The sequence below is a fragment of the Apodemus sylvaticus genome, chromosome 1 (genome assembly GCF_947179515.1).
Source record: "Apodemus sylvaticus chromosome 1, mApoSyl1.1, whole genome shotgun sequence".
Taxonomy (NCBI): Eukaryota; Metazoa; Chordata; class Mammalia; order Rodentia; family Muridae; genus Apodemus; species Apodemus sylvaticus.
Genome location: NC_067472.1, coordinates 123692848 through 123716897, shown reverse-complemented (window position 1 = coordinate 123716897; position 24050 = coordinate 123692848). Strand labels below are relative to the sequence as shown.

Genomic DNA, 24050 nt, shown 5'->3' with positions numbered 1-24050 from the left:
CACACACACACACACACAGACACACACACACACACACACACAGACACACACACACACACACACACACACACACACAGAGAGAGAGAGAGAGAGAGAGAGAGAGAGAGAGAGAGAGAGAGAGAGAACCGGTTGTATCTCCCTTGGGGTGCTTAGTACTTCAGGAGCCATTCTTTTCCCACATTCCAGGGCCTTCAACCTCTCGCCTGAAAAAAAGATGAACTAATGACGGCCTCCTTGGGAGCAGCATACACAGCCCCAACCAAGAACAGAGGACTCTGTGGCACTTTCCACAATCAAAGTAGCTTTATTAATTCCTGACTGATGCGGCTGTAGCATGATCCTCATAAGGCAAGGCTGTATCCTGTGGTTTCTGGAGCTTCAGACTGGTGAGAGGGCAGGCAGCACTTTCCCAGCACACTGGCCGAAACCAACACGGTAGCCATCCCCCTGGCAGTGACCTGAAACACAGTGTGGGTGGGATCAGCCACATCAATAGACGCTTCCTGGATATGCCTCAGGTAGCTGCAGGACTAGATATCATGGGATGCTGATCAGGCCATAGGTAGGCAGGTATGTCAGCATGATATACACACATGAACAATGCAGGAGCACACAAACCGGAGCCCAGGCCCACCACACAGTTATGGATCACCAGAAAATTTGCCACACTCCCAAGCCTTTCTGGGGGTTCTCAGCTGTCCACCAGGGTCTAGATTCAAGGACTATATCTATAAATGAGTCCAGGGTCAAACTCCCTGAGTTTTAAAGCCTAGCTTCTCCATCCACTGGCTCTGTGACCCTGCATCCCTTGAGATCTCAGATTCCTCATCTGTGACTGGATCTAATGTCCACCTTGTTGCACAGGCTTGCTGCAAAGATGATGTGTGTAGAAAACTCTGAGGACAGGGTTGGTCTGTGTGAGGACCCTCTCAGTGTTACCCAGATGGTAGAGCAATGTGTTTCCTCAGAACTCAGTTTGCCCTGCAAAGAGGAATGGCAGTCCATCCTCTATGGTCATGAGGGTTGGATTCGATTTAGAATGTAAACAAAGAATATAGAAAATAAAAATATATAATAAAAAAACATTTAAAGTAAAGATCCTCAACTATTATTTCATCTATTCCGTTCTTCCTCAACAGGTGCAAGGCTAAGGTAGGGAGAAGCCTGTCCCTGTCTTAAAGGAAGGCTTATATCATGGGAGCATCAGGACCAGACAAGACACGGGGGATAGATGTCTGTTGGCAGAGGGGCATGGTGGGATGGGTGCATTGAGGAAGGAACATGTGAGCCAGGCTTTGATGAGTGAGAAGGAGGTCACCAAATAGGCATGGCATTGGTTAGGTCTGCTCTATAAGGCTGTCATGAGACACCATGAGAAGACAGTTACAAAGGCCTCCAAGAAGCCATCCTAAGGAGTTGAGTCTTAGTCTTGGTGAAAATGGACAGGCAGAAGTTTTCAGTAAGGTAGCGACAGAATCAAGTTAATACAGATTTTTAAAATTCTTTCAACAGAGTTTCTTCTTTAGGGCCTGAGGCACATGGAGGCCAGAGGGTGGACTTGGGCAGCATGAAGACAATGGTGGCATTGCGTAGGATAGACAACAACCTGTGGCTTTACCTTTCACTTTACTCATTACACACCCCCAACCTGGATTCAGGTCCCTTCCCTGGAGCTGTGCCTCCTATTCAATGTGAGAAAGAAGAAATGGAGAGGTGTAAAACCCCAGCAGCCAGTAGAAGAGAACACAGGCATGCTACAAGAAGACAGGAGGCCAAGAAGCCCAGTGGTTCCCTGGAACAGAGGGGCAGCACATTTGTGTGGTGAAGAATAACAGGCACTAAGGCAGGTGAGAAGAGAAGTCACTACCACATGGCTGTGGGAAAGGAAACTGGTTGGTGTCACAGTGCTTCAGATGACAAGACAGAGGTCTCAATGAACTGTGAGCTGAAGGGCAGAAGGCATAGAAGGGCCCAGAGTAGAATGTCAAATTAGGACAGAGGGCAAGGCTGGGGCCTGATGCCTGCAGCCAGCTGCTTAAGCTGAAAGTGTTTGGTTTACCTTCTTCTCCTACGCCGCCCCCTCACAGACAGGAGCCACACTTGGGCAGGGACCCAGGTTGGAGTCCTGGCTCTGCTTGTACCTGTCTCTGTTGACACTGATTAAGAGTGCAGATTTCAAGTCATGGTCTCTGTGGGAACCCATGACAACTTTGCACAGAGCATCACATGAACTACAGGAGAAGCTACTACATACTCAGCCTGATGCGGGGATTTGCCTTCCCATTGAGAAGGCAGAAAGCAGGAAAATGACAGGATAGAGCAGAGCAGGTCAAGCTAGAAGGCAGTGTACAGGCCCTGTGGCAGTACACAGTGCCCCATGGCCAGGGGAGGACTAACCAGGGCACATGTGAATTCTGCTTCCCACAACCACCCAGAAAAGGATTCTCCTCACCCTCTGTGGTAAACTATCAAGAACACCAGGAGGCTGTCTGCCTCAGCCCCAGGGTCCCTTTTCCCAGGCCTGACAGCTGCCTGGATGGGACTATATTGTGAGATGAAGTTTATTCAGGCCCTGTCACACTGACATTAAAGAGCCAATCCATCTCCAGCCTCTTTCCTTGTTTCCACATCAACAATTCAAAAGGTTCTCTCACCCAATCCACAAGACCACAGCAGGAACCTCGGTTTGCTGGCAGGCACTGAGGCAATACCAGACCAAATTGACATGCAGCAGTTGGAATACATGCTTGGCACACAGAGGTCTAGCTTTGGAGAGAGCAGTTCACAACAGGAACTATATCCTGCCTTTGCCAGCTGTGTGATCTGCCATGATTTACCTCCCTTATTCTCTCCTATATTTCTTTCTTTCCTTCTTTCTTCCCTTCTTTCTTTCTTTCTTTCTTTCTTTCTTTCTTTCTTTCTTTCTTTCTTTCTTTCTTTCTTTCTTTCTTTCTTTCTTTCTTCCTTCCTTCCTTCCTTCCTTCCTTCCTTCCTTCCTTTCTTTCCTTTCTTTCTTTCCTTTCTTTCTTTCTATTTTGCAAAACTGGGGCAATGACACATTTCCAAAAGGCTTGGGTAAGTAAAAAAATGAAGTGGAAATAGAAATACCTCCAACACAGCTGTGCTGTGCAGACATTTAATAACTACAGTCAGCTGTTGGCATCTCCAGAGGAAGCCTCTGAGCAGTTTGCAGATGGCCCACACACAGGGTCCCAATACTTGCAATCATCTACGTGTGACTTATAATGCCTAAAGCAAATGGGCCTTTCTCTGGGGCCTCTGGAGGGAGTGCAGCCCTCCTCACTGCCTGTATATCAGATTTCTGCCTCCCAGAACTGTATTAGAAGACCACTGAGCTCATAAGCCCTTATCAGAGCATAACAGGAAATGAACAGGAGCCCTTGGCTAGGTATGGGAGCTGACAGGCAGGCTGCTGACTAGAATGTCACTGAGAGAGCTGCTGGCAGAGAACAGAGAACTGCCTGTGTGGCAGAGAAGGCTGAACTAGGCCATGCCAGGCTGAGGCCAAGGGTTCACAGGCTCTAAGGAATGTGGCCCTATGATAGCAGAGGGTCTGAGGTAGGAGGCTGAGTGGGGCCACACAGAATGGCAGGCCAAGTGGATAGTTTATATGAGGCAACCACGAGAGGATCTTGGGCAGAATAGGAGCAGTGTGGAGCAGGCCTAAGAACCCTGTGAACAGGCTGATGGGTCGACCTCGGAGGCTTTGTGAGCTGTGCATCGGTGGGATATGCAGAATATGCCAACTGCATAGAGATATCCATCAGACGAGAAGGAAATGGGTCCAAGGTTCCAGTTCACAGGTCAGACTATTGGTACCAGGACAGCATCAAGGAAGTATGGGAGCCGAGAAGATACACAAGAGGAAATGGGTGGTGGTGGGCTGAGAGCAGAGCAGGTGGGAATGTAGGAGATGGTTATAAGGTCTACAGAGGAATGCCCCTCGGGGAGGATCCAATCAAAGAAAGGTCAAGATGCTGGTCTCTCTGGAAACAGCTGTGTAAAACAACAGAGGGATGAAGACCTGGGTTCACATCATCACTAATCCAAGTATTTTAGCTGAAACATGTACTCTCTAGGCTTTAGATGCCCTGATGAAAAGAATTGAGACTATACAGATTAATTGCCTACAGGGGAATTCAGACTTCCTTATTCATTGTCTGAAGGGCCAATCTCACTGTGTACCCTGTACACAAATGATGTAGCAATGTGAGCCAGTATCCTCATCTCTGGAGTCCCAGGATGCCCTCCATGGGCGGCGTCCCAGTGCACATCTATCAAGGGCAAAACTGTTGGCATAATCCTATAGATGTATTACCAACTTGGCCTTATTAAGATGAGACCAACTGAGTCTCAGAATGGTTGAGTACCACAATGGTCACCCAGTGGGTGAATCCCTGAGAGGTCACTGGAATGTTTCTGACTCTAAGAAGTGGTCTTCTGACCAAGACAGTGCCTTCCTTGCTATTAATAAGTGTGTGGAAGGCAGAGTGGCAACAAAAGATACAAGGTCCCAAACCTCCTGGAAAGGGGCTGCCAAGACCTTCAGGCACTACCTCATGCCCTCCCTGACCCCAGTTCCAGGTCAAACTCTGACCATCATTTCAGACATAGTCCAGAAAGCAAAGGCTCAACTATTAATGGGTAATTACTGGAGGCAGCCAGGAGGGATACAAAATAGATTCTCACAGTATTTCCCCTATGTGGACACTAAGACTTGAAGTCCCCAGGAGCCCAGGCTCTAGTCCAAGACATACAAACACAGAATCCAGGGAGGCCTGTAATTACAAAGGAGACAGATTGTTCCATTGTCAATGGGTACTCTTGGCCTGTGGGGCTTGGTAGTTTATACCTGTTATAATGACTTCATCGCCATCCAGCAGGAAAGTCCTGGTCTGCCCCTGTCCCACATCGATGGCCTTTGTTCCCTTCCAGGACAGTTCCAACATGGAGCCAAAGCTTTCAGGTTCCTTTATAAGAAGAAAGGGGGAAGCTGGCATGTATTTTTATCTTGGTGATATGTCAGCTCTAGTGTGGATAGTACAATGCGAACTGGGAACCCATAAAACCTTTGAGGCCACTTTGGACATATCCTGGTGACAGGCTATGCCTTCATTCTTCCTATAAGTATGCTATCTATTCAGGGTCCTGTACCTATAGTGTACCAGAGGCCCACTTCACTGTGCCCTCTTAATCCATAGACTGCAGCTCACAACCCCAGACAGTGTCATGTTCCACATTCTAGCACTGGCAAGAGACTGTCACCTCCCAGTCAACATGGCTAGGGACTCTCAGTGAAGCTAACCTATTCATCACCTCCTTCCCCCAACACCACTGTTTCCAAAGTTGGGCACCCCTCCCAGGGTCATGGTAGTTCAGGGGCAGAGGAGAAGGATGCAGCTGTGTCATGTCTCCATCCTGGGGGTGGGGAGCAGAGGATTAGATAGAGTGGCTGCTTTCTGGGGAGACAGAGTCAAGCTCGGGTTCTCACACAGGTCTCTCTTGGTCTGTGTGTAACAGGAAAGCACTCTAACCCCCTACCCCCACCGATTGCCCAATTGGCTTAGTGACCGACTGCCTATCTTTGGCTTGGTGACCCACATGGGTCTTTTGAGACTCACTGATCCACTGATGGTTCCAGAAGCCAAGAGGTCCCCAGGTTTCAGATTGCATCCATTAACAGAGTGGTGAGTGAGCTGCTGTAGCATGGTCCAGTACATATGCTGGGGGAGGAACACAGTAGGGCGCGTGTGGGCAGCCTGCTTTCTGTGAAGGGCTTAGTCAGCCTGCTGCATGCCTTTCCTGCCCTCCCACTCCACACATACTTGTAATTTATGCTTGCCTCATTGTAATTGAGATTTTGCCTTTTCTAGTCCCTTGAGATGACCTGCTGCCCACCTGCTGAGGTTGCAGACCACCTTGTCCACCAGCTCTAACCTCATTTCCTCTGGAACCTCAGCTCTCCACCATCTTTTCCAAGATGCCTGAAATCTGGGCCTGCTCAGCCCTCAGGCCTCTATGTTCATGGCCTCCTCAAGCCTGGGAGTTCTCAGCGGCATCCCTGGTGGACTGTCCTTTCTGTGGGGGTACCAAGGACTGGCTGACCATCCTCCAGCCTAGGCCTTAGAACTGACCCCAGTCATGAAAGCTGAATTGATTTGAGCAGAATGTCAGAGCAAGATGACATCGACATCTTGAGAGGGCTGGAGGTGAGGCCAATGCTCCTGTTCCTCAAGCACTCAGAAGCCCAAGCCTCCACCATGACACAAGGCCCTGGGTCTCCCTTCTATAGTCATGCAGGCAGGCAACCAGCCCTCAGAAGTGGGTTCTTCCCTCAGATCCTCCTCAGCCCTTTACTTCTTTAATCTAGAAGGAATGCTATGCTATTGTGGCCAGTGAACATTAGAAGAGGTCCCCAGCCTCATTAGCCAGTAGGAAAATACAAGAGAGGTCACAACAGCCCGAATGGCTGCGTTGAAAAGGCAAACAGTACATGTTGTCTACACATGAAGCAGCAAAACTTCTTAGATGTCACCCGTGGCGTGCCCATGTGCTGGCTAATCTCAGTTGCCAACTTGATATGACCACCGAGGAAGAAGCCACTATGTAGGACGGTCCAGATTCAGTCGGCCTGTGGTCACGCCTGTGAGGGATTCTCTGATTAGGTTAATGGAGGTAGAAGGACACTCCCTAAATTTGGAGGAAAGCATTTCACGGGCTGGGTCCTGGATGGGATGCAAGGTGAGAGGGACTGAGCATAAAGATTTCGTTCTGTTTCTTGACGGTGGCTGTGATGTGACCAGCTGCTTCAAGCCCCTGCTGCTGACTCAGATTTAAACTGTGAGCACAAATCAACCCGTACATTGCTTTCGCCATGATATTTTATAGCAGCAACAGAAAAGTAACCAAATCAACCCACTTGGATAAACGTTTTAGAAAGTTATTCAAAAGTATTCCTAGGTTGATTATTCACTCTGCTTTGTGGTGTGTATATTTGTGAATGTACACATGTGCATGTGCACCCCCCCCGTCACTCTCTGTCTCTCTGTCTCTCTGTCTCTGTCTCTCTCTCTCTCTCTCTGTGTGCATCCCTGTGTCCCTGTGTCTCTCTGTGTCTGTCTCTCTGTCTGTGTCTGTCTCTCTGTCTCTCTTTCTCTCGCTCTGTGTGTGTGTGTGTGTGTGTGTGTGTTATGACACAGCAGTGCTACTCCTGGATAGAAACCCAGCAGAAATGTGTACACATATACTCCAAGAGATGTGTTCTAGAATGCTGACAGTAATTCAAGGACAGCCAAAATATGGAAGCAACCCAAGGCCATCACCCATTGTGGAGTTGACAGTGTAGTATCCTATAAGCAGTGAGACAAACAAGCTTTCACTGCAAACAATGTGGATCAACCTCACAAACCCAGCATTGCAACAATGAAGCCCAGCAGACTAGATACAAACAATAACAATTCCATATAAAACTAATACATAGACAAAGTCAGCGTATAGCAGCAGAAGCAAGGAGATATGGCCTACATTAGGGGAATGAAGGCATGGCTGAAAAGAGGCAGCAGCCTACTGAGGGCTGGGAGTCCCTCTTTCTGACAGGAGTCAGACTGGATGCAGAGGTGTGCTTTCTTTGTGAAAACTCCTCAGTGCCCTCATGTATGGTTTTGGCATTTGCAAATCTGTACTGGATCTGCACATGTGTGTGCTGTTGATTCAATAAAAAGTCTGCCTTTTGATGGCCCCACATTTAAGAATATATACTTCTCTAGCAGAGAACCCAAGGTAGTTTGTCAACACCTGTGCCAGGTGCCTCACAATGCCCCATCACATCAACTGCAGGAATCAGTCTTTTTTGGACTCCATAGGTGTTTACCCATGCACGTATGGTATGTGCACACATGCAAACACAATTTAAAAACTAATAAATATTTGAAAAATGTTTGCTTAAAAAAATAAGTGGGCTGCCATGATGTCTCTGTTAGTAAAATTTGCTGCACAGACACAAGGGCCCCCATAAAAATCTGAGTGCGGTGTGTGCCTGTAATCTCGGCACTAAGGAGGTGGAGACGATCCCTGGACAGATACCCTAGTCAATCAGTGATCCCCAGATTCAATGAGAGACCTTGTTTCAAAAATAAGGTGGAGAGTGGCTAAGGAAAACACCACTGTCAACCTCAGGGCCCCCATGTGCATACAGAGGGCACTGTCCTCAACCTAGACTATCAGGACAGAGGCTTGGCCTTTATAGTATGGGAAATGCATCCAGAAAACTTTGGCTACCTCTTGCAGCAGCTTCCATCGTGAGGGGACTCTGTGAAGCAGGCTTCCAGGCTGACGTGTCATTCCACTCCCAGGGGAACAGAATATCTCCTGTTCCTGTCACATTCTTCCCCTCACAAAGCAGTCAGATGGCCTCCAAACTCACCTTAAAGTTGGACCTGCAGATGGTAGCTGCCTGGCTCATTCCTTCTCCTGTCAGAAATTGAGAAGTAATACTTATGCAGATTTGGTCCTGCTCCCTATTATGAGTTCATGTAGTCCGGAACAGTAAGCTTAGAGGGTGTCAGAGTTGGGGTATGCCCACTGAAGCCATCTAGTCGAGGAAGGGCAAAGATGTGCACCCATGCCATCAGTTCCTTCTCCCACAACCATAGCAAGCATCACTAGCTGTCAGAGGTGGGTGTGCCTCTGAATCTAGACATGGCTTCAAAGTACTTTTTACAATGCTCCTAATATCCACCAGGCCAATGAAGACAGTATTGGTTGAAACCTAAATGCGACCTTGATCAAGCACAGCCTGCTACCCTTGGGATATCTGGTCTACCTGCTACACTTCTGTAATGACAGACAGTGCAGTAGTTCACCATTGATGCCAGCAGTCTTTTCCCCATGCAAGAGTTCAGCGAATGCTGCTGTGTTCTGGAACAGTATGAACCACTAGAAAGTGCTTCCGCCCTGCATACCCAGCTCTCCCCTTTGTGCTTGCTGCCCCTCTTTAAGAGGACGTGTGCTCTGCAGTCCCACGCGAGGTTGGGGTGCCCACATCGCTGCTTTTCCAACCCTGTTATTCTGGTGCCAGCTTGGAATCTCAGAACTGTCACTTCAGCACTGCCATCCTGTCCCTCCCCATTGGAACCCTTCACTAACACAGAGGGAAATGTTCAGAACAAGAGCAAGATGGGAAGGCGCTCCAAGGCTAGTCTATGAGTGAAGGCACTAGCTTGGAATTTACAGCCCTGGCACTTAGCTCCACCCTGGCCCTAGCGATCTCAGTGGCTTGGGGTAATCATTTCTCTCAAAGCCTTAGCTTTGTGACCAGAAACCTGAAAGGATGGGACAGGTACAATGGTTCTTAGATCTTTCCTAGGCGGGGCATCCTGCTACTTCATCCTTAAGAAACCAAGTCGTCTGCCACTCGTGAAACCCAGGAACTGGCCATAAGGACACAGCAGAGCTTGTGTGTGATCCCAGACAAAAGGAGAAAAATGGAGAGAATAAGAGGCTAGCTAGAGTTTGGCCTTAGGGAACCTAATGTCTCTAAGTGTGTCCCCCAGGCAAGTGTTCTTCCACCCTGAACGTGAACATGACCCCTGCCTCTTCTAGTTACAGGTTCTGTTCAGGACCCGTTTCCTTACTCATCATCACCACCTATAAATTCAGGGCTATAGTTCCCCTGTTTCACGGGTGACAAGTTAGGGCATTGTTTGGTACTTGCCCAAGCTCCAAAGTGGGACAAGAGTAGAGCTGAGACCTCCGCCGCATCCTGCACGATAGGCCATCACATTACAGCTTGGCCTGTAGTGCCAGCCCCTCACACAGCTTAACTGCAGACCAGCTCAGTGGAGGCAGGCCATCACCATGGCTCCCTGGGCTGCCCAGAATACAGCTCAGGACCGAGCCCTGCTTCTCAGTCCCAAGAGTCTGTGAGATCAGGCTTTTAAACAGGTAAGTAGGTGGCAGTGACCGATGTAAACAGACTCAGTAGACACTGCCTAGAAGGCTGCAGAGTCTGCCACAGTGTGGAGGACAAGGCCACTAGCATAGGACAATGCACCCCAACTGGAGGATGGCCCTCATACTCTTCTTTCTTCACAAGGGCTCCACATAGCCTCCGGGCTGGAGCAGGAGCCTCTAGGACCACCCAGAAAAGCTCAGGAGCCATTGGGGCAATGGGGCCTTGCCATGCCTACCTGCTGAGCCTATGCAACACCACTCACCCCATTACTTACCTTTCAAAGCAACAGATAAGTTGATATCGAATGTGTAGGGCTGGCTGTGGCAGAGATATGGCAAGGGCTTGGGGTCCTAAAAGGCAAGAGCACATCAAAACTGTGGCGTCTGTTGGGAGGGCTGAGTTCCCAGCAGCCTCTGCTCTCCAATACAGAGCATGTCCTGTGGTAACAGTCTTTCTTCTCCAGGGACCAAGTCCCTGCACACTGTCTTTGACAGTGAAAGTCAGGAGGTCACATGTGCCACACTTGAGAAAATAAGCTGAGGTGTGTGTGTGTGTGTGTGTGTGTGTGCTCATGCACAGAAGTAGGTTAGAAGTAACAGGAAGTAACAATGCTTCAGGAATCTGGGGGAGGATAGACTTGGGAGGGGGACAATGGGAGGTCAGAGATGGACCACAGAACCTGTAGGAAAGGCTAAGACAAAAGTGAGGGCAAGGTGGATGCCCTGGAAGGCACAGTGCCTGGCAGCAGTGAAACTGGCAGCTATGTTTGTGCTGGGACAGCTGGGAAGGCAGAGTGCTGCACATTGGATGAACAGCATTGTCCCAAAATACAACACAAAAATCATTTAGCAGGATATAAGATCACTCTGGGTAGTCTGAAGAGCTGTGCATTTTTAATGGTAACTGTGTGACCAGCAGTGCTTGTGGGGAACACAGCTCCTTCCCAGTGCATGAAGGGTTAAATTAGAAACTGCTTTAGGGGGAAAAACTGCTGATGAGTTGGGAAGGGACAGGAGTGGTGACAGTTGTACATAAACAGTACTTGGGAGGCAGTTGGCATCCAGACATCCCTGTGAAGATAGACCTGGGGGAAGGACGGTGAAGGAGGCCTTAAGAGCAGGGGCACAACGGCCCAGCATGGGCTGAAGACGAGAAGGACAGTGGAGGGAGAGAGACAAAGGGGAGGGAGACCACCAGAGGGGAGAGGTGGGTGGGAGCAACTGGGGAAGATCCAAGGAGACAGAGCGAAAACCTTGGGGGGCCTTTTATGAAGAACCAATTTGTAGGGAAAAGTCCCCAAAGTGTTCAAGTATCAATCGAACATGGACAAGTGGGGCAGAAAGGGCAGTGGTACACAGGCTGGTGAGACAATCCAAGCCGAGTGTGGGGCGGGAAGGTAGAGAGCCAGGAGCAGAGCGGAACCCTCTGGAGGAGAGTTAGGTCCAGAGATACGGAAGGAGCAGATAGGTCATTTGCCGGAGCCATGTTTGAGAGAAGTTAGAGCCTTCAAGGCTTTGGCCCCAAGGGCAGGGTGACTGGAGTGAAGACGTGGGATAGCGTTCTGGGAACCCTGTTGGACACAATCACACTTTTCCCTTTATGGGCTCTATTACAGAATGCATTCTGCAAATTAGACTCTAGAGGGAGCCATTGCACAAAGCAAAATAGCGCGAAGGCGCAGCTTTGCGGTTCCCCTGAACCCTGATAACTACAAAATTATGTTTTTCTCTATGAACTGCGTTGGAAGAAGAAATCCCCTGGATCCATGGCTGCCTGGACACTGCGCCAGGATCCTCCAAGCTCCACCATGCCTCAGTATCAGTGGGCAACAGGAAAGAGCAGAAGCAGGGACTCAGAGCAGGGCTTTCAGCAGGAAGGGGCTTACCTGCTTCGGGTTTGGCACCACAAAGGGCATGAGGGCATCCATAGGCACCACCCATGGGGAGATGGTCGTTCCGAAGCTTTTCCCCAGGAACGGCCCAAGGGGGACGTACTCCCATTGCTGGATGTCTCGTGCTACGAGAAGACAGCAAGCTTAGGCCTCACAGTGGCTTACAGACTCACTCCAAGCTGCTTCCTGCCCTTGGCTTTCATGGACCTCTCTACATGGCTCTGGCCAACCAGAGCTCCCAGGGAACAAACAGAAGGGTGTTCCGTATGAAGACAGAGGTCCTTGGAGGCACTGTGCTAGGGTACAGTGAAGGGTAACAGGACAATCCCTGTAAAGGGCCCGAGTGGGGGAAGGCCCTCTCCCGGGATTTCTGAACCCACTTCCTCTTACACATGGTATCAGGGTGCCGATCTGGGACTCAGAAGTTGGGCTGATGAATAGTAAGTCTCAACTGAGTCACTGCCTAAAATCCTTCTACATTCAGTTCTTCATCAGCAGATGATGGTGGTGGTAACAGTGGATAGAGTGTATAGGGCTTGATAAAGCTTTAGGTTCTGTCACCGAAGACGTATGAGAAAGCTACTCAGGGGACGCCGAGACTGGCCCACAGCCACAGAGTCAGTCAGAGGTCTGCATGGTACCACCCCCCGCAGTACTTAGGCCTCCTATCCCATTCAGAACTCCCTTGTGTGCCCCTCAGAACGGAACATCGGAGGAAGCTGGGTCACCGGGCATTACCACTCCAGTCGTTCATGAGGACCATCCCGAAAATGTGTTCGTGGGCTTTGGAAATGGGGATTGGCTCTCCGAATCTGTTCCCAGGGCCTACGAAGAAAGCCTGCCATGGAGAGAGTTAGTTAGAATCTAGCTGGCCTGTTGCTCTGGGTCACTGTGGTTTACAGAGCGAGGGGAAAATATTTTCAAAGTTCAACCAGGGACCAGGGCTGCCTGAGGACCTGGCATTAATTCACCGGGTCTCTAAGATGGGAACTGTACTCATGTGTGTCCGTTTATCCCCACCAGCCTCATGACAATTTCTTCCCGACTGTCAGGGCACCCCAGGCCTCTCTGCTCCTTCCTCTGTATCCCACACCCCTTTCCCTAATATCTGACACTTGTAAAGAATGAAAACATCATGCGTCCTTATGCCAGAAGAGTTGGCAAGTTGACGTCACATTCCAACCTGTCCCCAAAGGAATGGCATCTGTACAATAGCCACGGGCCAAGAGACCATCCACCAATCATGTCTAAGGGAATCTAACTTCCGGGGAGAGGGGGTTCCTGGAAGAGCACAGGACATTCGTGCAACTAGGGTCACTGTTTGATTTGTCCCCCGAGATAGGGTTTAAACAGTGCAAAATCTTCATCAAGATACACAGAACAAAAGAGTCCAGGGCACTGAGGCATGGAGGACCCCATCTCTTTCAAGTTCTGGGGATCCCCACCTGTTTTCTCACAATCACATATGAGTCTTTAGCACTCTCAAAATAAAGTGCTTAATTTAAATAAAGAATGGCGCCTCGGAGTAAGCCTTTCTAAAGTGTTGCAGGCCCTGCCACCGGCACAACAAGGTGGATGTGTCCATTTATTCTAAGCTTGCTGTTCATGAGACCTTGTATAAAATCACCACGAATGTGATGGACAAGGGGGACCGATGCTCCCACTAGATGCAGCACGCTGGGTTTTCATAGCCTCTGGCTACCACACTCACCAAATGAACAGGAAGTCATTTTATCTAACCGTATTTCACCTCTTTGTGTTAAAGATAGTTGACGTAGCATTGGCTCATCAACATTGCATCCCCCCTCAACAGCTGCAGCATAGGTATGAGGGAGGCTTTTTCTAACACATGCCGTTGTAAGGGGCATCTGCCCTCCTGCAGTTAGGGGACTGCAACAGACCTCCACTTGGGAGGTGTTATGAGCAATAAAAGCAGCTCAAATCACATACGAATGCGGAAAATATGGAAAAAACAGACCAAAAAATAGCATGTTTTATAGCATGAGACCTGAACTAAGAAGACAGGGAGCCTGATGTGACCTCAACTGGGGACAAGTGTGTGTATCAGCAGACTCAAATTTTCCACTTCTCTGTGTGGCAATGACTTGTGTTAATATTTGGGTTGCAAATAAGTTTCAGCAAGTGGGAGAATTCACAAACACAGGATCTGAAGAAAGAACATCAACTGCATTCAGTGGTCACATGGGGACACGGAGCTGCTATTTGTGGCCAGACAGGTGTGACGTGCTGCCTGAGAAAGAGAGCTTTACTGCCTGTCTTAGTCAGGGTTTCTATTCCTGCACAAACATCAGGACCAAGAAGCAAATTGGGGAGGAAAGGGTTTATTCAGTTTACACTTTCATCTACACAGTTGTTCATCACCAAAGGAAGTCAGGACTGAAACTCAAGCAGGCCAGGAAGTAGGAGCTGATGCAGAGGCCAGGTTACTTACTGGCTTGCTTCCTCTGGCTTGCTCAACCTGCTCTCTTATAGAACCCAAGACTACCAACTCAGGGATGGCACCACCCACCATGGGCCCTCTCACTCTTGATCACCAACTGAGAAAATGCCTTACAGCTGGATCTCATGGAGGCATTTCCTCACCTGAAGCTTCTTTCTCTGTGATAACTCCAGCCTGTATCAAAACTGGTTGACACAAAACCAGTCACTACACTGCCGCAGGGCTTTGTGGATCCCACTCAACAAAACTCCACACATAACTCACCATTTCCAACTCCATGTCTAAGAGTCTGCAGGCACCATACACGGGAGGCTTTGCTGCAAAGACGGCAGATAAAAGCAGCCATCAATACCAGGCTACAGAGCTCATAGCAACAGAAAGTAGAGCTAGGGTTCTGGAGTCACTCACAGTTATCAGGTCTCATCTGTCCCATGGGTCTTCGAATCGGGGTGCCAGATACCACAACAGAGGATGCTCGGCCATGGTATCCCACGGGTAAGTGGAGCCTGATAAAGGAGGGTGGTGATAGGACATGGGTACCCAAACCACTACACTTCAGAAAGAAACAGAGTTGACATACACTCATTATTCAAAAATTAAAAGCATGTCCCAAGTGTCTACTGATAGATGAATGGAGAAAACAAATGTGGCATATCACATGGGGGTGGGGTGGGGTGGGGTGGGGTGGGGTGGGGTGGGGGAAAATGATTCAGCTTTAAGATGAAAAGGGAGCAGGCCATGCCTGGAATCCCAGCACTCAGAAGACAGAGGCAGGAGGAGTACCACCAGCTTGAGGCCAGCTTCCTGCACAGTGTAAGTTCCAGGCCAGCCAGAGCTAGATATTCAGAGAGGAGGAGGAGGAACAGAAGGAGGAGGAAGAAGAGGAAGAGTAGGAAGAGGAAGACGAGGAGGAAGAGGAGGAAGAAGAAGAGGAGGAGGGGCAGTAAGATCGCAGTTTCTTTGATCACATACAGTCCTCCGCTGCTGCCTTTGTGGACTCTGCCCATCTCCAATAAAAGGGAACACTGGGAATAAATCATAAGGCTCCGAGCAAATAGCTATCCAAGGCTGGGGAAAACTGTTAGAAGATACTTGTAAAATAAGAATATGGAGAGGAAATAAAAGAGGGGTTTTTTTTCCCAATATGGAAACAATTAAGGTGGGGCTAGGGTTGCTCTTAGGTGAACACACAGAACTGTGTAGGTGAGCAGATAGCCTGTGATGAATACCTATGGTTATCTGAACAAAGCAAGAGGTTAGGTCTGCAGTGCAGTGAGTGGCAAGTCCACAAAAGATCTGTCTAAACCCCAACCCGTGAGAAGATGTAGAAATAGTCTTTTTAGATGTAACTAATAGCCCTGGATCATCTGAGCATCCCTATGTCCCAGAGTGCCCTTGTACAAGGTAGAACACATGGAGGAGACAGCCACGTGAAGATAGAGACAGATGGGAGTGATACAGCCACAAGGACTGTCCATGGCACCAGAAAAATGGACAATAGGGTCACACTTGCTGGACACTGCAGGCTGGGCAAGTCTCCAGGCTTCTGCTGGAGGATGGATAAGGTGGGTGGATATGACAGACTGTTGTGCTGCACAGGTTCAGGCTGGGTTTACCCCCAGCCAATCAGAAACTGTTTGCATGACTTCAGGAAAAATGACCCAGCAGACTGTCTAGCCTTAAAGGAGCTGGCTGTCATCAGGATACTAGAACTCCTTTAGCCAAATGCCAGGGGTCAGAATGTGAGGGGCAAGGCTGGGTGAGGAGATGGGTCCCTACCCTCGTCTGAACCAAACTCAGGGGCCTCGTCCTTTGGCCTGGATTTCCTTAGCATCAGAGTGGTACACAGTGCTACCTTTTGTTTCCCTGTGCACATGTTCTTTATTACAGAGATAATACCTGAACTCTAAAATGCTTGAACATAATTTAGATTTCTGATCTTTTTTTCTGAGTGCTAGAGCAATAGTAACAGAACAGTAATAATAGGCAGGCTGCCAACAAAAGGATCTAGAGGATCCAGCCTCATGGGGGGTGGGGGGGTGGGGGTAGGTGGTGGTGGGGTGGGAGGTGTTGAATCCCCATGTCTGTTCTCCAGAGAAGAGATGAAAGGACAATTCCACAGGGCCGTCACAGCGTGGATAGCCCAGGACCCCTAAAGTCATGCTGAGGGAACCAAAAGCTAGGCCTGCTCTTTCTAGAGGCCTCAACACCTTCAGTTCTGTTTTTTTCCCTAGGCTACTTTGACCAAACAGGGTCTTTGCTGCTGGGAAGATCTGACTTTGAATTTATCCCAGCATCTGGTCTAGGACTCACCAATTGGGCAACAGGGCATTCTCCTTGCCCCTGAACATGATGCCGACATTGGTGGCATGCTGCCGAGAGGAGTAGAAGTCCGTGTAGTCTCCTGCAGAGGAAACACCCAAAACAGCCAGTGACCAAATGGAGGAAGTCCGGGCCCAAAGCGGGGGCTCAAACCATTTTTCAAGATTCAAGGACCCCTTAACACAGGGGGGAAAGTAAGCCCACACTCTCTGAATCAGACGGTCAGATTTAAATATGAAGTATCTGCCACTACCCCCCTCCCAATCTGTACCACATATCATAGATGTCCAGAAAAATGGACAAAAGCATCAGACTTGCAGGACACAGCAGGCTGGGCTGGTCTCCGGGCTCCTGCTTAAGGTGGGTGGATAGGACAGACTGTGGCCCTGAGCTGTGAACCTCACATGACAATCCTTGCCACACCTTTGCTTAACACAAGCCTGCTCCATAGCCTCACTTCTCTCATATCTCTGTCGGCTTAAATCCTGGCAAGTCTAAGGCCCCATTACTGAACCCTTCTTTGGAGTGGGCCTCACTGTGTTCTGGTTCCATGTGTGAAGACTTTTGTGCAATTGCCACCATCCCGGACAGTCCCGGCTCAGCCCTCATGTCATGTGACTGACCCTTAGCACCAAGAACAAAGCATCTTGTCTTTGTACTTGAACTTGTCAGTGTCTGTTGATTTTGATGAGTGGAACATGGAGGTTCATGAACAGCAGATCTCTCCTCTCTCATACGTAAGTCACTCAGTTTGCTTACTCATCTTCCTAAACCTTCTGCATCCACCCACAGCGCAAAGCTGAGTACTCCAACCCCAGCGCTTGGACTAGAAGTAGAAGTAGCAGGCTAAGGAGAGGAAACAGTCGGAGCCAGCGAAGCATGTGGACAGCCTGAGCTGCACTTACTGCTTCCCACCTTCAGTCCTGTGGACAGAGGTAGCAGTGAAGCTACTTATCACAAGTATAATCATATCCCTAACAGTAAAAACAAGAAGTCGCAGCATCAGTTAGCTGGAAAGGATGAGGGATCCCTAGAAAACAACTGGTTTGCCATAAAAACACACAGCCGTCCTATGCCCAAACCCACCTTCCACCTAGCTGCTGGCCACTAGCAGCCTATGCCTGCTTCAGGCTATGAAGCTGTACTGACAGCAACCTGCTGATTCAGTCAAACCAAATACTTGGCCAAATGCGTATGGTCCCTGCAGGGTCCTGTGGCATTCCTCAAAATACCCTCCCTCCTGACAGCTCAAAGTGCTGTCCTCATAATCTTCTGGGGAGATGAAGCGGATTGCTGTACAGGTATCCATGTAGCTAGTCACAGACTTAGGCCACTGCACTGGGAGAGCAGGCTTGTGACAACTGAGCCTAAGCTCACTATCAGACAAGCTTGGTCATGTTGGGATCAGCTGGCAATGCTAGAATTCTCGACCGGTTTTTTTCTCCAGTGGGGTTCCAATGCATCTGTCTAGACCTCTAGGCCCATTAAACTACTCAGGTCGGCACAGCAGGGAAAGAGGACTCACCTATGGTAGCAGGAAGGTGCATCGTGGCAGAAGCCTGGGAGGTGAATGCACTGAAACACAGAATCAGGGGCTCCACCCAGTCTTCCAGGCCCAGACACCTCCCACCAACATGCAACCCAGCTGTGGAGATGGATGAAGTTGGCCTGACTGTACCAGGACAGGGCAGCCAGGCGGCCAAGCCATCATATGGAAAGGCACTGCCAAGTGCCCAGACCTAATCTCCCCTGACATGACACTCTTTCCCCAAGCATTCTCACCGCTGCCGAAGCTCTTTGTCATCTCTGAGCCGGGCTTGGCTGGCAGACAGTAAGTTCTGTAAGGATGCTCTTGCCTCCTTCCACGCGGCTTGACCCAGGCCCATAAAGCTGTTGAGAGTTGTCTAAGACCAAAACAGGAATAGAGGAGGTTGTGCCTGAGAAAATCCCCGAGCCATCCCTCCTGCCAGCCTGACTTCTCTCCATCCATTTACAAGTTGGGCCCTTTGTTTACATTTTTTCCTCTCTGCATAGAGAAAGCTGTCACCTTCCTTGAGGTCCCACCCACTCCTGGATATGCATCTCACAACCAATGCTCACAAGCTATTATACAGACAGCAAGTCATGAACTGTGCAAGCTCCACTTATCTAGCAACAATACTGACTCGGTGGCAGAGGGCGGCCAGGAGGGCTAGCAGAAGGGATGTGTGCAAAACTCCTGAACAAAAGAGGTACTTGGTAAATACCACAACTGTCTCTGTCTGCATTTCAGGAAAAAGGAGATCCTAAGACCTGAGCTATGACAAGGGAGGAAAGTTACATCCATACCACACAGACATGGTAGACAAGCCAGCTGCCCACCAGGCACAACTGCATACCTGGATGACAGGGTAGCCATCTTACACAGACACACTAGCAGGAATGTGTACCCTTGAAGCCATCTCCCGTGGGCATGGAGACCAGGATGAGTGTCTCAAGCTGAACCCCAATCTAGACCACAGGCTCCTTTTCCTCAAGGTTTTCCTGGACCTCAAAAGCTCAAAGCATGAACATCCCCGTCTATAAAGGAACCAGGGTAACGGAGCATTCTCTCCTCATAGGCAACATGGAGATACCCAATGGATTCAGGAGCTCATATTCTGCTATGAGGTCGCCCTAAGGTGTCAAGGCTACCTCCTGCCACCTATGTGTCTCAGAACAGCTCCAGCTCACGCAGGGATAACTGGTGACTAAGAAAGTACAACCTCATTTGCAGTATATGGTGAAACAGAGACAATCCATGACACAGTGTCCCACCTCATCGAAGACATGCTGGTGTTTGGAGAGGACAGGTCCTGTAAAGAGGTGTTTGATGACACTCAGGTCCAAGATCTGGTCACCAATGGCCACACCAATCCGTGGCTTTGGCTAGGAGAAGAATGACAGTCAGTTCTACAGGCACAGCACATTCACTATGACAGCAAATACTTAGGAGCTCATGGGTTCCTTTGAGACGACCCTTACAAAGAGTGGACAGGGGATGGGGATTCAGAACAGGAAAGAAAGCAGAGCCGCGATCTTCAGTCATGAGTTGCTCATGACTTTACCAAGAACCTGAATCCCTTTTCATGCTGAGACCAGGGCCGTTCTCTTATGAAGCAGAGCAGTGGTGCCCCACATGCAGCAACTTGGGGGATCAGCTCTGTGGTAGCTTGAACACAGCAGAGCTCAGGTTGTACAGAACTGAAGAAGCCACAGTGCTCAGACCACATGAATTAATTTCTCTTATGCCCTGTAAGAGCTCTGCATGGGTTCAGATAATTACAGAGGCCCAAATATTTTATTAAGACTGGTCTCTGATCTCACAGCACTGAGCATGTTGGAAGATTTCACCTCCTGGAACTCTGTCCTAAGCCAGGTTTCCTTGGCACCTGAAGCAGCAGTGCTGCCATATTCTAGGAGATCCATGAGAGCTGAGAGGTGGAATTCTTGGCTGTGTCTGCCTTCAGTGCCTGCTCCTTTCAGTGGGCTAGTAGAAGTAGCTTCATGGCAGCTGTCAGGGGTTAGGGATAGACCAAGGCCACATAACCCTTAGAAACTTCCCTGGAGAACCTGTGTGTTCTCAGCTCTGTAATTCACTGGGCCCCAGTCTCTCCATTCTGCTTTAAAAATCAAAAAGCTGAGTGGATCCAAGTCTGCTCAGGTGATGTTCAGGAAAGACCCAAACGCAACCAACCTATGCCTTGCTGAAGTCAAGGAGGAACCTCTCTCATTGAGTCCTCTATGACCTGATGGTAAGCATTACCTGCCTAGTCATATGTGAATGAGGCCTAGCAATTGGACTACGTCATTTTAGTGCTTTATAAGCTGCCAAGGGAGGAGAGTAATCAGTAGTCTTACCCAGCTCTACCACCTATGAATCCCGACAATCACTGGAATAGCAAGATATCCACAATGCGTAATAGTGTCACTTATATTCTGAGGGTAACCAACAGCTGTTTAATTGGACTTAAGGCCTGTGTTCAACAGGAGGGAATTCATGTCTGTTATTGTAAAAACCTAGCCAACTGCCCATTGTTGGAGAGATCACAGACCCAAGAGGAGAACCTACTACTGCCATTTTCTTAAACCAATAAAATATCTAAGTGCATTCTAAATATGTATCCTTATACTCACAGGTAAGTGTATCTCTCACCCATCAAAGAAATTTGGAGAGGGGGGGTAACAGATAGAAGCTATCATGTCAAAATGTAGAAAACAACTCATCATGGGGTACCCAGCCCCAAGACACATCTGTAATACTTCTAAAGCTCAGGAAAAATCACCCAGGGGGTAACAGAAAAAAATCTAAGAGCCAGACGGCCAGGACACCTGTTGATAGATCATTTTCCCTAGATATGACCAGGAAAACATACCTAGAAACTCTTAATAATATAGCTGCCTGAACAAGCCCAGCACAATGACACCAGCTGGCCTGCCACTGCTGATGGGAAATTCCACGTGGTCCCACCACTAGATGATGAACCACAGGAAGTTAGTGATTACCTCCAGGGACAAGCATCCACATCGGTAGTCCAATCCCAAGTGGTCAACCCTGCACGTATACACATATGAGCAAAGCTAATTGCTCATATGCATTCAGTAGGTTGTACATACCACATGAATATGTAAGAGTAATGATTAAAGCCAAGATCATGAATTTGGGAGAGGAAAGAGAGAAGTCGGAAAGATGAGAGGGAGGAGTAGGAATGATATAGATGCAGTGTTTGTGTACGAAATGATCCCCAAATTTAAATTATTACTAATAAGAAAGAAGCTGGACATGGTGGCACACACCTTTAATCCCAGCACTTAGGATACAGAGGCAGGCAATCTCTGAGTTCAAGGTCAACCTGGTCTACAGATTTCGTTCCATGACAACCAGGGTTACACAGGAAAACCCTGTCTCAAAAACAACAACAAAAATTCCAAAACCCACCACCAACAACAACTCCCCCCAAACAAAACCAAGATACTAATGACGATGATGTCTGGTGTCTAAAAATCCTCTAGCCACACATATAAGGACAGTGACTCCAGATGCCCCTGGGAAAGCAACCACTTACTACCTAGTCTAGTCCTCACAATGTGCCTCCCTGCATAGATGTCCCTGCCTAAGCCACGGGTATTCCCAGAAAAGGCTGAGTGCAGCCTGCTGAGGGCAAAGTATCAGAAGAGGCCAGAGGGCGTAGTCTGCTTCCAGAAGGTGGTTGGCTGGCTCAGGTTAAGACTCCACACACCTCATACATGGAAAAGACAACAAGTTAACTCTGTATCCTTGCAACATCTAGTCATGCCTGGTGGTTGTGAAACCACCACTTGACTCTTCTGACCAAGGCATTCAGCACAGGCAGGATACAAAAGGACAGCAGATGTGGAGAAAGGTATCAACTGCCAGGAACCACTTCCTTTCTTTCTTCCTTTTGCTGGTGCATGCCAGCTAAGTACTTTACCACAATGCTCCCTGTCTGTCCTGGTAAAGATATTCAGACTCTTGTTAGTTGCAAGCAGTTCCCACATACAAAGCTGAATCAACACTGTAAACAAAATAAAAAACAAAAACAAACAAATAACTCCCCCCCTCCCCAAAAAAAACCTCAAGCAGAAAATAACGGCAAACATTTCAGAGAGATGTGCATTTCCTACTCAAGGACCCATTTATATATTTGCTGATAACTCAGCTCCACTAAACCATTTGCAAAGATTTCTTTCAAGTCAGACTATGTGTACAAGTCAAAGTTCATTTCTTCTGCCCCGTGAGACTTGTGATTAGTTCAGTGAATGCTCACTCTAGAGCAGAAAGAATTTAGGCTAGAGGTAAAAGAAACCGGTGACTTAGACTGAAGTTTCTAGGCGGGGAAGTGCTCAGAGGAGTTGCTCAAAATTGTGGGAAATTTTTTATGGGGAAAAGCTGTTACTTTCGAGGTTACAGGGTCAAGGACTAAGCAGGGAAGTGAACGACCAGACTACCCACGTTTTGTAAGAAAATGGCCTACGAAATTATGCGTCCGTTTTTGGGTCACAATCACGTAGGCCTGCTGTCCAGGCAGGGCTGATAGCTCCCATTTCTCTATACATCTGATTCTTGCACAGGTCCACATATACCGAGACTGAATTTTGGTAAGTGCACAGCTATGGGTGGGTACTAGGGCCACAGGCACCCTCCGCCAAGATTTGGGAGAAACCAACCAGAACTCCCACCTCCCGGCTCCCGAGCCCAAATGTCGATGCTCACGTTGCTTTGAGTGGAGAAAACACCATAGGGCAGGTTTTGGATGGGAAAGTCGGAGTCCTCGGCCACTGGAATAAAGGACATGCTGACGAGCACTGGGCAGCAGAGCACAGGGCGGGTAGGGGTTGGCTAGCGGGACTATGCTTAGGGTAAGGACCAGAGCAGCCGAGGGCCTTTAGATTCAGAGACCGCCCCGAACTCGGGACTGCCCTTCCCCCGGCCAATACCCGGTACCACCCGGCACACACCCCTACCCGCCCCCCTGGGACCGCCTCCCTGTCCTAAGGATTCTTTTAGCACCCGCCCCGGGACCAGCCCATTCCCACGCCCCTCGACTGCCCCGTATCCTTCCTAGCCAGCTCCTGTCCCGGAACCACCAGGCACCAGCCCTGGGACCATCCCATTTTCTTCTCCTGCGGCCTCTACGATTCCAGGACTACTGCATCGGTCCGGATATACAAGACAGTCCTCCTCATCCGCCCTAGATGTGCCGGGAGCCCTGGGATCGTCCCGCCTTCGCCCCGCCCCAGATGTGACCGGAGTCCTGGGGTCACCCCGCCCTCACCCCGCCCCCGAGGTCCCGTCTTGTCCACGCCCCGCCTTGGTCCTCCCCCCTCACGCCACCCCTATCTCCATCCCGGAACTGTCGGACTGCTCCGCCCCTATGTCTAAACCTCCCCCTTCCGGGTCCAGCACCTGAGTCCAGGTATTGGTCTCACCTAAAATGCCCAAGACCCAAAACCTCGCCCCTCTAGGTTTTGGTCCTGTAGGTGCTTTATTTCCTTAATCTCTGAGGTCTCTCCCTTTTGTAAAACTGCCCAGCCTCCCTTATGAGCCCTGCTTTCTCCCTAACCCCACCTTCAGAATTCAATTTGGGATCCACCCAGTGACCCCATTCTTTTGTCTGGGGCTGCCTCCTGCTCCTGAGGTGTCACTGGATACTGTAGAGGCTTTGTCCGCAGTTCATCTGCCTGTGTAGCCTTGCTCAGCGTCCAGAGACCTTCCCCTGAGCACTGGAGAAAGCTGGAGTTGGAGCCAGCATCTGAAAAAGTGTGACGCGCCTGTGTTAACGTCTTGGGATTCTTCAGCCTCTGCTTTCTTCCATACAGTACTAGTGGGGGGTTGGGGGGACGGTTCACTTCACAGTAGAAAC

At 49.2% G+C, this 24050-nt stretch overlaps 1 protein-coding gene across 2 annotated transcripts; it reads right to left on the bottom strand.

Moving 5' to 3' along the window:
- Positions 1–281: 281 nt before the first annotated feature.
- On the bottom strand, positions 282–23410 carry Fah (fumarylacetoacetate hydrolase). Of its 2 annotated transcripts, XM_052159312.1 has the most exons (14): positions 22901–23408; positions 19444–19554; positions 18430–18551; positions 18173–18222; positions 16639–16729; positions 14734–14831; positions 14590–14642; positions 12603–12702; positions 11859–11989; positions 10248–10323; positions 8444–8490; positions 5643–5744; positions 4874–4991; positions 282–458 (listed from the first exon to the last, which is right to left on the bottom strand). In XM_052159312.1, exons 1-14 carry the CDS (start codon positions 22979–22981, stop codon positions 379–381), a joined length of 1260 nt encoding a protein of 419 aa, XP_052015272.1. In that variant the 5' UTR covers positions 22982–23408; the 3' UTR covers positions 282–378. The 2 variants fall into 2 exon arrangements, with proteins under 2 accessions (XP_052015272.1, XP_052015283.1); XM_052159323.1 differs by lacking the exons at positions 4874–4991; positions 5643–5744 and having other exon boundaries at positions 22901–23410.
- Positions 23411–24050: the final 640 nt, after the last annotated feature.

Bases quoted from the DNA above. Each gene is read 5' to 3' on its own strand.
- Fah (XM_052159312.1), bottom strand. From the start codon at position 22,981: ATGTCCTTTATTCCAGTGGCCGAGGACTCCGACTTTCCCATCCAAAAC. The intron at 12,703-14,589 runs GTGAGTTATGTG...TCTCCATGGCAG, and splicing joins TAGACATGGAGTTGGAAATG to GCTTTCTTCGTAGGCCCTGG. The intron at 4,992-5,642 runs GTGAGTCTCAAA...CTTCTTATAAAG, and splicing joins CTGGAACCATCAGTGGATCA to GAACCTGAAAGCTTTGGCTC.